The 14,681-nt window shown below is 54.6% G+C and overlaps 1 protein-coding gene and 1 pseudogene across 3 annotated transcripts in view; one reads left to right on the top strand and one right to left on the bottom strand.

Annotated features, from left to right (window-relative positions):
- The window catches only part of ZC3H7B (zinc finger CCCH-type containing 7B), a 55,365-nt gene that overhangs the window by 17,130 nt on the left and 23,554 nt on the right, over positions 1–14,681 (top strand). Inside the window, exons 2-7 of one of the 2 annotated variants that reach the window (XM_081249614.1) lie at positions 4,371–4,429; positions 7,623–7,656; positions 7,788–7,985; positions 8,873–9,031; positions 11,422–11,502; positions 12,329–12,385. In XM_081249614.1, coding sequence (XP_081105740.1) covers positions 4,377–4,429; positions 7,623–7,656; positions 7,788–7,985; positions 8,873–9,031; positions 11,422–11,502; positions 12,329–12,385 — 582 coding nt within the window. In that variant the 5' untranslated portion in view covers positions 4,371–4,376. The remainder of the gene's footprint in view (positions 1–4,370; positions 4,430–7,622; positions 7,657–7,787; positions 7,986–8,872; positions 9,032–11,421; positions 11,503–12,328; positions 12,386–14,681) is intronic. The other variant, XM_081249615.1, reaches the window with a different exon arrangement.
- LOC308624940 lies at positions 275–3,584 on the bottom strand (annotated as a pseudogene). Its single transcript has one exon. The product of its transcript is annotated as an uncharacterized misc_RNA (transcript).

The following is a 14,681-nucleotide window of genomic DNA, read 5'->3' as shown; positions in this document are numbered from 1 at the left end:
TCATAACAACCACCTATAAAAATGTTCTTCCCAGGGCAGGGAAACTGAGGAAAAGGGAGGCATGTGGGGCATTAGGTGACTGGCAGTTTTGCTAATGAGATGAAATCTATTTGCCAGCCCTGGCCTAGGAACTTTACAATCAATAAAATGAATCTAGAGTGGTCGATATATAGATCCTGGGACAGGAAATTGAGAGAAACATATTTTTGTGTGGGAGCCTTCCCCCTAGTCACTCCACAGGTACATCTGCCTTCTGTGGGACACAAGCGCTCACGGACACCAAGCACAGGCTCAGGTGCCTGGGAAGGTTGCTGAGCGGTTCCGCCTCTACTGTGCCTTTGAAGGGGGAGGGCAGCAGTGTCTTTACCAACCTAAAGTCAGCAGTTGTAGGCCTTGTGAGCCGTCTGAGCTTCACTCTCTCCATCTCTCAAATGTGGGTCCCAGCATGGTCCAGCCCACCGTCAGGATCAGATAAAATGTGGAAGATGACAGTGATTTCATAAACCATCACATGCAGCCTGCCAGAAGACCTGCCCTCCCTGACACCAAGGAGCCAACTGCTACTCAACCTTTAAAACCCAATTCAGACGTTGCCCCTTTTGAGGAGCTTCCACTTTCTTTGTGCCTCATCCCAGCCTGTTTACCACAGGAGCCTGGTTTGGGGTACAGCTGCTGGGATATCTTTGCATGCCTCTAACTAGGTTGTAAGACCTGAGTAGGGAAGGCACCCTGGCCTTCTCATCTGCATATAATGGGCATATGGCAAATGTTGACTTGAATGTCCAGCACAGGAATTCTGATCTAATAGCCACCATTTAAGTGTCTGCGGTATACCAGGCCCTGAAATGAGTGCCTTCTATGTATTAATCCTGTTGATGGGTGCTAGTTGTAATCTCCAATTTACCCAGCAGGAAACTGCCACTCGGGGGATCTGAACCCCTCTCCATAGCCCACGTCCATGGCTGTGCTGCTCCTTTGGGATTTTGGTGGTCAGAGAAGTAGATTCACGCCCACCGGGTGAGGTGCCTTCTTCATGCTGCCTGGGGCAGAGAATGTTTATCCCCTGGCATGGGCTTCAGACTTATCAGGAATTACCACTGGGATGGTTATAGGCAGCATATGTTTCTGTTTGCTCAGACCTCAGGGCCTAGAGAACTGACTGAGAGATGCATCTCTGACCACTGAGGTTTTCTGAGAGGACTTCGGGCTGAACGAGGCCGCGGGTTGGGGGTGAGGGAGCGTAATAGGGCAGGTGTTCCCACGAGGCATGGGCTGGTGTGGGGAATTTTGTGTGTGTGTGTGTGTGTGTGTGGTTCCATAACTTTATTGGACAGTCACCAGTTAGTTCTCATCCACATTAACTGTAGATTTTTTAAAGTGGTGACAGGTACGTAGGTAACCAACTTATACACTTTGTTTGGTGACTCTTCATTATGTTTTCTGGAAAACCACACATGGATACAGTATGGGACATTCCTTATTCCTTTGGCCTAGACAGTTTTGTTGAGCCTGGTGTCAACGCGTCCATCTGGAGTTCCCACCTCCTCTGTGGCAGATTTCTGGATTTCTTTGAGTGCTCGAGGGGCGCGCTTCTTGAAACCCACCCCATGGATGCACCTGTGAATGTTGACAGTGTATTCTCTGGTCAGTACCTCGTTGATGGTGGACCAGCCCTTCTTCTTCTTACCACCCTTCTTTGCGGGAGCCGTCCTGCCGGGCCGGGGTTGGAAAAGATGGTGTGGGGAACTGGACCAGCAAAGGTAAAGAGAGGCTCTAGGCTGGGTAGGACAGAGTCTGATTTGTGGTTTGAAAGACCCCTCTGATGACCTTGAGGAGATGGGGGCAGTGAGGAGTCTGGTCCTTGTCTGGGGCAGGTGGTGTGGAGGGATGGGCGTGGCAGCTGTGGCCACACCTGTGTGTGATGGCCAGCGGCACCTTCCCCCATCCCACAGCTCCCCTGCCAGTGCTGGGCCTCCCTGGGTGGTGATGGGTGCACCCTTGTCTTCCCCACCCGAAGACCCTCTCTTCCAGGGCAAGGATTGGGCCTGACCCCAGGCCCCCAGGAAATAGGGTGAATGAGTGTGTGATGGTCGTGTTGACGGGACCAGGAGCGGCTCCATGGAGGAGCCAGGCTTTGAAGGATGGATGTAATTTCGTTCACAGGCTGGAGAGGAGCATGGCTGCACAGGTGGAAGGAACTGCAGAGGCGCAGGCTAGGAGACAGGAAACCCCTGCAGCCTGTTCCGGCTGGACGTCTGTGTGGGGCGTGGGTGTGAGGATGATGAGAGCTTGTGTCACAGACAGGGACACTGAGGACAGAGAGACCGACCAAGAGACCTGCTCAGCGAGGCACAGGCGGCCCGGGGCGACTGCAGCCTGCCTCCTGCAGGAGAACAGGATCTTTGTGTCCATCCCAGGAGACACTTGCAGAGGTTTGGGCAGGATGGAGGAGCGGTGCTGGAGGACACACACTTCTGCGGTTGTTGGGCTGTTGCTCTGAGCCAGGCGCTCTGCACGAGTCTAACCCCTCACGACAGCCAATGCGGTGGGAGTGCCATCAGCCCCACTTTCCCCATCAGGAATATGACTGAGGTCCAAAGTCACGTTGTGTGTACATGCTGGCCTTCACACCCAGGTCTGAGTCCGGAGCCCTGGCCCAAGGCCCTGGCAGGGTGAGCAGGTGTGTAGTGAGCACTTACCAGTGGCCCTGGCCCTGCCTGGGGTGGGGAGCTGCTGTGTGCGACAGTGTTCTGGGAGCCTGAAGACGTGGTGTGGCTCTACCCTTCCTGGGAAGGACAAGCAGGAGGAGGGAGGTTCCGGTGGCCTGAGCTCTTTGCTCCGTACTCTCGTCTCCTTGGAGCTTCACAGACACCCTGCCGGCCCCGGGCCACACGGCGTCTCACAGCTCAGAGTGTGGGACAGGATGTGGCCCTTGACATGCTGGGTTTCCAGCCCTGTTTGCCCGCTCACTGGTCGAATGACCTTGGGAAAGAGACTTCACTTCGTGCCCCAGTTTCCTCATCTGTAAAATGGGCTTAGTTACCCCTGCCTGCTTACCTTATGTGAGGACAACGTGGTAGAACCCAGGTGGAAATAAAGGACAAGAAATAGAGAATTTTTAGAAGGTGTCAATTTGATACACTTGCTGCCTCTCCAAAGTAGCTGGGTGTTTTTTACACCTTTTTACACCTCTTTGCCAGTGAGGCAGTGAGGATCCACTCCCCGTGTCCACATACCGGCCCTCTGTGGATGCTGTGCGGGGGCCGAGGTACAAAGCGGGAGGCCCGTCTCCCAGTCCCGGGCTGGGCAGTCCCACCTCCCGGCCTTGCCCGTATCCTCTTGCAGTAACGGTTTGATGGGGCAGAGCATGGAAAGGGCCCATGAATGGCTGGGGCAGAAAGTGCTGGCCAGCTGGGCCGTGGGCACCCCAGCCTCAGATTCTGACCCGGGGAAGGCCCAGCCCCCTCCTGGCTGTCACTGCGTGGGACCAGCTGACCTCCATGGTTGCAGGTAAGGGGAGCCAGGCGGGCTATCTGGATCTGGCCATGAGCTCCCAGCTCCCGGGGGCTCACCCTGGAGGTACCAGACCCCTAGCTGCTCTGTCTGAGCCTCCCTTCTCCTTAAGCACCCCCACCTTCAGTTTTCACTCCCTTCATCTCCGGAGCACATCCCTGCACGAGTTCGGTGCCTTTCACTTGCTGTGCAACTTCGGGCCATCCCTCAGCCTCGCTGAGCCTCGGTCTCCCTCATCTGTAACGTGGGGAATTCCCTCCACCTCGCTGAGATGGTGCAGGTACCGGGCCACCCCGGCCTGGTGCAGTGGGGGCCAGCCAGCTCGTGAAGGGGGCTCCCTGAGCTTTGGCTTCCTCCTTGGTAAACTGGGGACAAAATGACACCCGCCTCATGGCAGATTCAGTGAGACCCTCATACAGAGTGCCTGGCCCACGTGTGGCGCTACATTGTAGCTGTGATCATCGGCATTGTTTTTCTGTGTCTCTTCTCCCCAAATTGTGCTTAGTGGTAAAACAAGGTTTCTCCCTTGAACTTGAGGGTATCCTGTGCAGTATTGCAGCCCCAGCCATGCATGGGAAAGGGCAGGTGGCCTCCAAGCAGCCCGGGCCCATCAAAGTCACTGTGCAAACTCAAGAGTCCAGTGGGACGTGGGTGTGGAGGGCAGAGCTGTGTACCTGGTTCAGACACTTTGTGTAGACCTCGAGACAGGTCACTGCCCTCGGGGACACTCCCGCCACCCGCCCCGGCACCTGTGAGGTGGGGTGAGCACGGGAGTGAGGGAGCACACGTTGGGGGCTTGGGGGTTGGACGGTGACTGGCCCCCGCTGACTGCCTGATGGACTGTGTTCTCTCCCCAGAGACTGATGGAGAGGCAGAGACGGAAAGCAGACATCGAGAAGGGGCTGCAGTTCATTCAGTGAGTGTGCGGTGGGCCCAGCTGGGCAGGGTCCTCCGAGGCATCCCCAGAGCACGCGCTCTCCAGCTCCCCCTTTTCTTGCTCGCTAAGCCTTTGCTGCTCAGGCTGCCTGTGTGTTGGGGAGTGAGGAGGTGGGACAGGCTGGGAAGGGGCTGGCACGGCAGGGGCCGGAGCTACCCCTAACCCTGAGCCATGAACCCGCCCCACACACATGCGCTCCCTGACCCTGGTTACCCTTTGGTCTCATCTGGCATATCATTTTACCCTCCCCCTCCATGCCTGCTCCTACGCTCCCTGTTAATTCTCTTGCTTGTCTGTGCACATCTTATAATAAATCCCTAGTTCTTGATTACTGAGCATGTCTTTCTGGCTCTGTGCTGGGCCCTTCACATCCATCATCTCTCTAATCTTCACAGCAGCCCAGTAAAGCAGGTGGTCTTGTCTCCATTTTGCAGATGAGAAAACTGAGGCTCAGAGAGGTTAAGAAACGTGTTTACAGTCACACAGCTATTAAGTGATGGAATTGTAACCTGGGTCTCGCTGACTCCAAGCCCACATCTCTTTGCATTATTTGCCCCCTGTACCCACATGCCATGTTTGTTTTTTCATCTTTTTCTTTACACGTAAAATATTTTTACTAACGCTTTTCTTTTATCTCTCTGAAATGGACCCTCAGAGGCATGTTTATCATGATGCTAATGAAGCATAAGCTCCTGGCCCCTCGCTTGCACGGGTTCTTTCTGAAGCCCTGGAAGGCTCCCTAAGCAATTCTTTGTTTCTAATTTTGTGTTCTTTTTCTTAAATACGACTCCCCACAGAACTGGGATTTGCAGCTACACACCCTCGTATACTCCCCAATTTTGTTCTCTCACACAGACCTGCAAAACGCAACCTGCCTTTTCACCACAAGCTGGGTCCCTTTTCACACACACACACACACGCACACACGCACACACACACAGGATCTTTTCCTGTTTATATTCACACACCACGCTCTCCTTCCTCAGCTTGCAGCACAGCCACTTTTCCTGGATCCGGCCCGCTCAGAGCTGCCCTTCACTGGGGGTTCTTCTTCCATGTGGGGGAGGGCTTTGATTTTGGGAAAGTGCCTGAGTTTTATTCAGAGGCCAGTCTGGTGAACAAGGCAAGCCTTGGGAATTCTGTCTGTTTTTTAAATTTTTACTTTACATTGGAGTATAGTCGATTAACAATGTTGTGTTAGTTTCAGATGTACAGCAAAGTGATTCAGTTATACATATACAAGTATCTATTCATTTTCAACTTCCTTTCCCATTTAGGTTATTACAGAGCAGAGTTCCCTGTCCTATACAGTAGGTCCTTGTTGGTTGTCTATTTTAAGAATTCTGGGTTTTTTTTAAATAAATTTATTTATTTTTATTTATTTGTTTTTGGCTGCATTGGGTCTTTGTTGCTGCGCGTGGGCTTTCTCTAGTTGCGGTGGGCGGGGGCTGCTCTTTGTTGCAGAGCAGGGGCTCTAGGCATGCAGGCTTCAGTAGTTGCGGCACGTGGGCTCAGTAGTTGTGGCTCACGGGCTCTAGAGCACAGGCTCAGTAGTTGTGGCGCACGGGCTTAGTTGCTCCGCAGCCTGTGGGATTTTCCCAAACCAGGGATCGAACCCATGTCCCCTGCATTGGCAGGCAGATTCCTAACCACTGTGCCACCAGGGAAGTCCCAAGAATTCTGTTTTTAAGTCACTGATTTTTGCGGACCTGGAACTCTGAGCCCCAGACCTAGATCCACATCCCGGTGTCCCTGCTTCCTGGTGGTCTCAGTGCCTGCGAAATGGAGATGATACCACTTCCCTCCCAGGGTCATTGTGCTTGGGATAAATGTTAGCCTTGTGTCCTCCTTCCCCTTCCCAAAGGGGAGCTCTGAGAAGGTTTAGCAACAGGCTTCTTGGGAACCCATATGTTGCTCTCCTGAGGGACTGCTTTGCAGCATACATAGTAGGACCTGCTCCTTTAAAAATGACTGTTTCCTCACGTACCAACTTCGTGTGCTTAGCAAACATTTATTAGGCACCTCTGGGCACTGAGCCCCATAGGAGCCATAAAGTGGTCTGGACAGGTGGGTGGATGGCTTGTGTAGAGCCTTAAACACCAGGACGAGGCGACCTTGAGGACAGGGTATGACCTATTGAAGACGAAGCTGATGTTGGAAGAGGAGAGGCTGGAGGTGGGAGACCAGTTAGGAGGAGAGTGGTGGGGCCAGTGCTGGGGCAGGAGGGACGGGCCCTGGTCTCTGACGGTGGGAGGCAAGTGAGAGGGCGGGTGACCGGCCCCACTGTCATAATCAGGGACACCTCCTCCCACACACACAGGGGACCTCCGGCATCTCCTCTCGCCACTTGTCACTTACTAGCTTAGGCTGCTCTTTTTCGCCCAGGTGTTCGCGGTGGCTCTGGGCAACAGAAAGAGCCCCAGCCCTGCCCTCTGGCCCTGACTCTGATCTGCTCTGTGACCTTGGGCAAGTCACTGCCCCTCTCTGAATGTCTGTTTTCCCCTCTGTGACATGAGAGACCAGAAGACAAACCCCAGCTCCCTTCCAGCCCTGCCATTTAGCCTCAGAGATGTGCCTCAAGGCTCCTGGGCTGATGCTTTCTTCTGTACTGAGCTGGCATTTTTTTGGCCATGGGCAGGAGAAGGTGTGTAAGACCCCATCTACTTTTTGAGCTGGCATAAGGGGTTAGGTTCTGAGTGCTGGGCCTTGGCTGGGGTTATGTGGGTTTTGCGGGCAGGGACAGAAGTGCAGAGACTCCCAAACTAAGGGGCCCTGAGGTGGACTTTGGGTGCCACCCAAGGGCCTGCAGTTGCAGGTTTGGTCTGGGGGGACATGGTCGTTCCCAAAGGCTTGCTTCTTAGGCAGAGGACAGCCGGCTGGAGCTGGAGCTCTTTCTCAGCATCTGCACCTGGGAAAGCCTGGCTGCCAGGCCCTGGGGCAAACACAAGACCTTCATCCAATCTTCCATCGGAAACAGAGGGCCAGCATGGTGTTGATTTAAGGAGAAAAAACTGCTATCCCCTGACCCCGGTCCACAAGGTGATGTCTGAGGTCCGAGCTGGGGAGCCGGCTTTAGGCACAGTCTCTAACCTGAGGCTCCAGCTCCTGGGCCTCCGGGAGGCTGGGAACTCTGGGCCCACCCAGACCTTGTGTCCTTCTCCTTTTCCTATAGGTCGACCCTACCCCTGAAGCAAGAAGAATATGAGGTGAGCGTCAGGGGCTGGGCTGGGGGAAGGTGAAGGGTGGAGTGTCCCTGGTGCGGGGCATGGGGCCCGGGTGCCAGGGCTGGGGCCGAGTGGAGAAGGCCCCCTGAGCCCCCCTGCACCCTGCCCGGCAGGCCTTTCTGCTCAAGCTGGTGGAGAACCTGTTCGCTGAGGGCAATGACCTGTTCCGGGAGAAGGACTACAAGCAGGCACTGGTGCAGTACATGGAGGGCCTGAACGTGGCTGACTACGCCGCCTCCGACCAGGTGGCCCTGCCCCGGGAGCTGCTGTGCAAGCTGCACGTCAACAGGGCCGCCTGCTACTTCACCATGGTGAGCTCCTCTCCTGCTCCCGCTGCCCTGACAGCCCAGCGACTGGGGCCCCGCCACCATGAGCCTCTGCAGCTCCACTGTCCGCTCCCGTGGCTTTCGACCCCAGTGCACAGCAGACACACCTGGAGAGCTTTTAGAGGGCTAATACATAATAAAGAAAGGTTTAAATGATATTGGTGCCCAAGCCCTCCCCCAGATGAGTTAAGTTAGACTCTCGGGGTGGCCTGGGCCCTGGCAGGAGTCTGTGGGCCGTCAGGGCTGAGGCCTGCTGCCCTCATCGTGTCCACTGCCTCTTTCTGCAAACCTCTGAGCGCTCCTGCCCCTGCCCCGGGGCTCCTGCCCTCCTCACACCCTCAACCTTACTCCTTTCTCCAGACTTCCAGCTTCCTCCTCCTTCCCTCCTCCCTCAGTCTCCAGCCTCCTCCTCTTCTCTGTCCTTGCTCACTGACACAGTCATTCCCTGACCCTGTGGGAGCCCTGCCGTGGGCTCTGTAGAGGATCCAGGCCGTTCTGGATAAACGGGTCTACCCAATACCCGTTCCCACCGTTCTGCGCGCTGAGCTGCCTTCCGCATTTCACTTCCTCTAGAGGCGCCTTTGTTCCTCTCAGTCCATGGTCTTCGGAGTGACCGGGCTCATCACTGTACAGTTTAAAGGCCTTTCCCCTCCGTGTCCTGCCAGTGCCCCACAGCAGCCCCTTCAGCTGGACACACGGATGCCCTCGACTGAGCCTGAATGCCAGAGCTGTTTCCCGGAGCTCTCCAGCCCCTCCCTGACATCCTCCTCCTCTGCAGGGAAGGGAGGCTGGTCCTCAGTCCAGGGCGGGGCAGGAGGCTGGGGGAGGGAGGGTAACAGGCTGACCGGCCGCTGCCTGCTCCTTTCTGGCAGGGCCTGTATGAGAAGGCGCTGGAAGACAGCGAGAAGGCGCTGGGCTTGGACGGAGACAACATCCGGGCGCTGTTCCGCAAGGCGCGGGCCCTGACCGAGCTGGGGCGCCACAAGGAGGCCTACGCGTGCAGCAGCCGGTGCTCCCTGGCCCTGCCCCACGTGAGTGCGGCCCTGCAGCCTTGCCCACAGAGGCCAGGCTCCCAGCCCTCTGCACTGGCCCTCTCTGGCGCCAGGCACCACACCTCTCTGAGCCTCACTTTCCTCCACTGAGACACTGATATTAACACCAGGCATTGCTGAAAATACAGTGTGTATTGACTTACTTAATCCTTGTGGTAATCCTTAGAGATGGAGATAGAGATAGACACTGTTATTATACCCATTTTAAAGATGAGGAGACAGAGGCACAGAGAGAAAGAAACTTACCCAAGATCCCGGCTAGGGGCTGGCAGAGCCAAGACTTGAACCCAGGCAGTCTGACTCTTAACTTCCACACTCTGAGAGTACAGGGTTGCAGTGGGCACCAAACGGGGTGCCACATGTGCTGGGACCTGATGTCCAGGCTGTCATCAGGTGGGGACGGTCAATGGGAAAAAAACCAATCGAGGGTCTTGCTTGCCCCAGCCCATGCACAGCTGGGCGCACAGCCCCTCTGCATTCATTCGTCAGCTTAACAACTGTTTACTAAGTGCCCACAGAGTGCCCAGATCTGTGCCTGTCAGGTACCCATAGTCTATTAGGAGACAAATGGAGACAAGCCTGGGGTCTAGGCCTGGCTCCACTACAGAGCCCTGGCATGATCTCAGACAAAGCACCGCCCATCTCTGCACAGCAGTTCCACATCTATAAAGTGCCCTTCCTACTTTATCTCTGAAATAATGGGTGTGAAAGGGCTTGGAGAAGGGTAAATGCTGCCCAGGAAGGGCTGAGAGAGTTCAGGAGTGGTCAGGATCCTGGAGGGCTCCCTGGAGGAGGCAGGGCTTGAGTGGGGCTGGAAGAAGCAATTTGGGTGGGCAAAGCAGAGAGGAGGCTGTATGTACAGTGATTAAGGATGTCAGTGCCAGAGAATTGGCCTGCGTTTCAGTTCTAATCTTGAGTCTGCCACCTACTAGCTCTGTGACCTTGGACACACGGTTTAGCCCCTCTGAGTCTTAGTTTGCACCCCTATAAAGTGGGGGTGGTAACATACCATGCATCATAGGGCTGTGCTAAGGATGGAATCAGAAAATCACACAGGGAAGTTGGCACAGTGGCTGGACACAGTAAGTGTCCTGGTATTATACTTTCTATTTATTATTCTTGCTTCTCCAATGCAGTTTACTTTACAATTGAGAACCTCTCATATGACCTAGTGCCCATCCTGTACTACATTCTCCAGCGTCTGAAGCAGGTCCACATCCGGGTCCCATGACTACCCACTCGTTGAGGGGCAGGGTGGCTCTCACCCTACTGTACAGGTCAGGGAGCTGGGCCCCGCGAGGGCTGGTAACTCCCCTGAGGAAAGCATCCAAACAAGGACTTCTGACTTCGAGTTGGAGAATTCCCCCATTTTCCAGTCCTTATGGGTAAACACTGACTGGGCCCTGCTCCTTGCTGGGCATCAGGACCAGAGGTGACCCAGACCCTGGACTCTAGGAGTTCGTCGGTGAGGTGGGGAGGTGGATGAAGGTACAGGATGTCACAGGATCCCTGTTGTCCCTTTGTAGCCCGGACTGCAGTCACTGTTTCTCTGTTTACTGATTGGTTTCCCCACTAGACTGGAGCCTCCGTGAGGCCTGGGCCCCGTCTGCCCTGTGACTGTGGTGTCCCCGGCCCCTAGCTTGTGGCTGGCACACAGCACACAGAAAGTAGTACAGACTTGGAGGGAGGAAGGAATGCAGGTTCTGTAACTGAGCACCAACCATGGACCAGGCGCGTTCTAGACTTCACTTCACTCCTTTGGGCCTGTGTTCCATCCCTGTGACCTCATTTGCAGAGAGTTCCAAAACATTTTTTGGTGAAAGAAGCACGTTGTAGAACAAATAATAGGTATAATATGATCTCACTTATATAAAAAAAAGAAAAAAAACCCCACAAAGCAAAACTAAGCATCCTTTGTCCTCCATATGCGCGTATGTAAATTCCCAGGTAAGATCTGTAGGGAAACACAGCAGCACTGTGGGCTGTGCTCCCCCTGGGGAGGGGCCTAGGGTGAGGGTGGGGCTGATCCAGGGAAGCAGGTGCTCTTCCTCTAACATTTCAGCCTTCTACAGTGACACTGTTACTTGACGAATTGTGGAAACAAAAGGAAAATATTGAAATAAAACCCCCAAATTATTCCTGTCCACTCCCCTCAATACAAGGAAAAACAGAAGCATGGGTTCCTGGCCCCAGCCCTACCGCGCACTGGCTGTGTGACTGGGGAAGCCCACGTCCCCTCCCAGGGTCCTGCTTCCTTATCCATAACCTGGGGTAACAGGGACCCCCCTTGCAGGGCTGCACAGGTGTCCGGAGCATAGCTCTTGAGTCAGGGCGGACTAACCACCCTACCCTGTGTCTTTCCTTCCCAGGATGAAAGTGTAACTCACCTTGGTCAGGAACTGGCTCAGAAGCTTGGGCTGCGAGTTCGGAAGGCGTATAAGAGGCCCCAGGTAGGTGGGCCCTGGGCGCTGGGGCCTGGGCGGGGATGGAGATGGGGAGACCTGAAGAGGGTGACCAGGAGCCTTTGGGAGATGTGCTTGGACAGGACCGGGGCCAGGACAGGACAGAGTGGGTGACGGCAGCTGATCTTCCCTGTGTTGGCTGAAAGCCCTGGGACGACTTCCAGAACCTTTTGGCAAAGGAAAGAACAGCCAAAGCTTCCAGCTCACCTTAGACACCAGCCGTTCAAACCCGCTCCGTCCCCTGCCCTGGCCGATTTCAACACCCTGGAGATGGCCTCAGTTGACATTGGCGTCCTTTAGCCTCATGTTCTCAAATCACCCCTGTGTGGTGCATATTTGAAGTGTTGGTACCTGTTTGGCTTGTTCAGATCCACATGCATTCATCTGGCTCCTACATTTGGCCAGGAAGCTGCACACCGGGGAGGGTACGGCTTTAGAATCTCTGCCGTGGCCTTGAGCAAGTTAGTTCTTCTCTCTCCACCCTCTTTTCCTCATCTGGGATGTGGGGAAAATTATGCCCGCCTCAGAGGGCTCTTGGGGGATCAAAGGGAGAGAGGTTTGAGGTGGTGCCTAGCACAGTGCTGGGCTCACAGTGGGAGCGTGTACGTGGAAGTCCTCTGCCCAGGCCATGGTTGCAGGAAGAAACGCCTGAATCTGACCTGGGTGACTCCCTGCAGGCCTGGGGGCAGGGAGCTCAGAGGGCACTGCAGACCCCACCCTCCTGGTTAGGGCTCCTCTGCTGCCCTGGCTGGTGGGACCCTGAGCACGTTCGCAGAATCGTCACCTCTTCCCACGTCTCTCCAATCTCTGACAGGAATTGGAAACCTTTTCTCTGCTCAGTAACGGCACTGCGGCTGGTGTGGCAGATCAGGTAGGATGGGGACCAGGACCCCGAGCCTCCCTCCCCCACCCCAACCCACCCCAGGACCAACCTATCTTGGTTCAACCATCATGAGAGCTTTGGGTTCATTCTCTGGGATATAAATGACCTCAAGCAGCAGGGCCAGAGGTATCACACTGAAGGGTTGGGCTCAATCTGTCCTTGTCCCCACTGCTGCAAGGCAGGCCCCTGCCTTGGGAAGAGGGGTGACTGACAGCTTGGGCCCGGGCCAGGGTCTTGAGGGCAGCCCTGGGACCCACAGCACCTCCGCGTCCCAAGAGGGGCCTCCTGTGACCACAGGGGCAAAGTATGAGGATGAGCTGTGGCTGCCGGTGCTGGGAATGGTCACTGCAGGAGAACCGTCAGGGTACGCTCACTCGTGGACCCCTGAGAAAGAAAACAGATGGCAGCAGGCAGGGTGGGAGTAGGAAGGAGGGAGAAAGGCAGCTGAGACCAGACCACCAGGCCTTGTCCTGGTTGGGGGCGGGAGTGGCAGGGCCCAGCACACACCTCAAACCCCACCGCCCGCCATACAGGGACTGCTCAGGTGGACTTGGGGAGGGACAGGCCGTAAGAGCGCGGCTGGCGGCTGGTGTCCTGCCTCTTCGTTGCACGTAAGGGGAGAGTGAGGCACGAGAGTGAGGAGGGGACTTGGCCAGTGTTACACAGTAGGCCCCTGTCCCCCCAGAGCATGACAACACTTTCATTCATTCACTCAACAGACTCCCAGGGAACCACTTCTTGCTCCTGAGCTGCCGCTGGGCCAGAGCTGAGTTAGGCGTGTCCTTGCCCTTGGGGCCTACCAGGCTGCAAGGGAGGCAGATATGGACCTGCCTGTGTAGCAGTCATGATGGTTTGTAACCAAAAATCGTTAGGCCTGGCACCTACTGGGTCCTCAAAAAAAATAAAATTAAGTGAATGTCTGAGTCTGTTCAGGCTGCCATAACAAGATGCCAGGAATTCCCTGGCGGTCCAGTGGTTAGGACTCAGCGCTCTCACTTCTGGGGCCTGGGTTCGATCCCTGGTCGGGGCACTAAGATCCTGCAAGCCGTGAGGTGCAGCCAAAAAAAAAAAAAAGCCATATATTGGGTGACTTATAAACAAAAGAAATTTATTACTCACAGTTCTGGAGACTGGGAAGTCCAAGATCAAGGTGCTGGCAGATTCGATGTCTAGAGAGGACCCACGTCCCGGTTCATAGATGGTCTTCTAGTTGTAACCTCACATGAAGGGCGGAAGGGATCTCTCTGGGGTTTCTTTTATAAGGGCCATAATCTCATTCATGAGGGCTCCACTCTTATGACCTAATCACCTCCCAAAGGCCACACCTCCTAATACCATAATTTTGGGGGTTAGGATTTCAACATACAAGTTTCTGGGGGACAAACATTCAGACCATAGCAGTGAGTGAATGAATACATAATCGCAAATAATTTCACAGTGTCTGGAGGGAGGTGCTATTTACCCACTATTACAAAGGAGAAACTGAGGCACAGAGAAGTTAGGAGACTTGTCTGAGTTTGTCCAGTATGTGCCAGGCACTGAGCTGGGGCCTGGGTACGTACGTGCTGAATAAAACAAACATGGTCCCTGCCCTCAAAGAGCTCACAGTCCAGGGCAGATGGACACTAGCCATTTCTGGTTACAAACCATGAGGAGAGCTCTAAAGGCAGAGGGTGGGGAGCTGTGGGCCACTGGGCCTGGGAGGCCTGATTTAGACTGGGAGTCAGCAATCTGTAAGTTGAGACCCTAAGTTGAGAGTAGGGCAGGGGCAGGGTGTGTGGGTAGAACAATTCCAGAGGGCAAGGTATGTACAAAGGCCCTGAGGCTGGGAGGAGCTCAGAGTATAGGAGGGACCAAGTGGAGGGGGCCCAGTGGGGCTGGAACAGTAGATAGAAGCCAGAGCACCTAGTCCCTGGTGAGGTCTTCATCGTAAGAGTGTTGGGAAAGCACTGAAGGCAGATAGCACTGATTTCATTCATTAATTCAGAAGATTTATTGAGTGCTTCTGTGTGCCCATCATAGAATTGATCTAGGCACTGGGGACACAGCAGAGGGAGAAACAGCCAAAGAGTCCCACCCTCATAAACCTTGGTCTAATTGGGGGAGACAAACAAAAAGGGGTAAACAAAAAGTGATCAGTGCCTTGGAGAAGGGAGCTGGGGAGGCCAGGCTATTGGTGGGGGGTGGATGGGTTGCAGGGTTTTTAAATTTTATTTTATTTATTTATTTTAAACCTAACTTTTTTTTTTAAGATTTTTTTTGATGTGGACCATTTTTAAAGTCT

This window comes from Mesoplodon bidens (genome assembly GCF_964165515.1).
Source record: "Mesoplodon bidens genome assembly, chromosome: 11".
Lineage (NCBI taxonomy): Eukaryota > Metazoa > Chordata > Mammalia > Artiodactyla > Ziphiidae > Mesoplodon > Mesoplodon bidens.
This window is presented reverse-complemented; position numbering and strand designations above follow the sequence as displayed.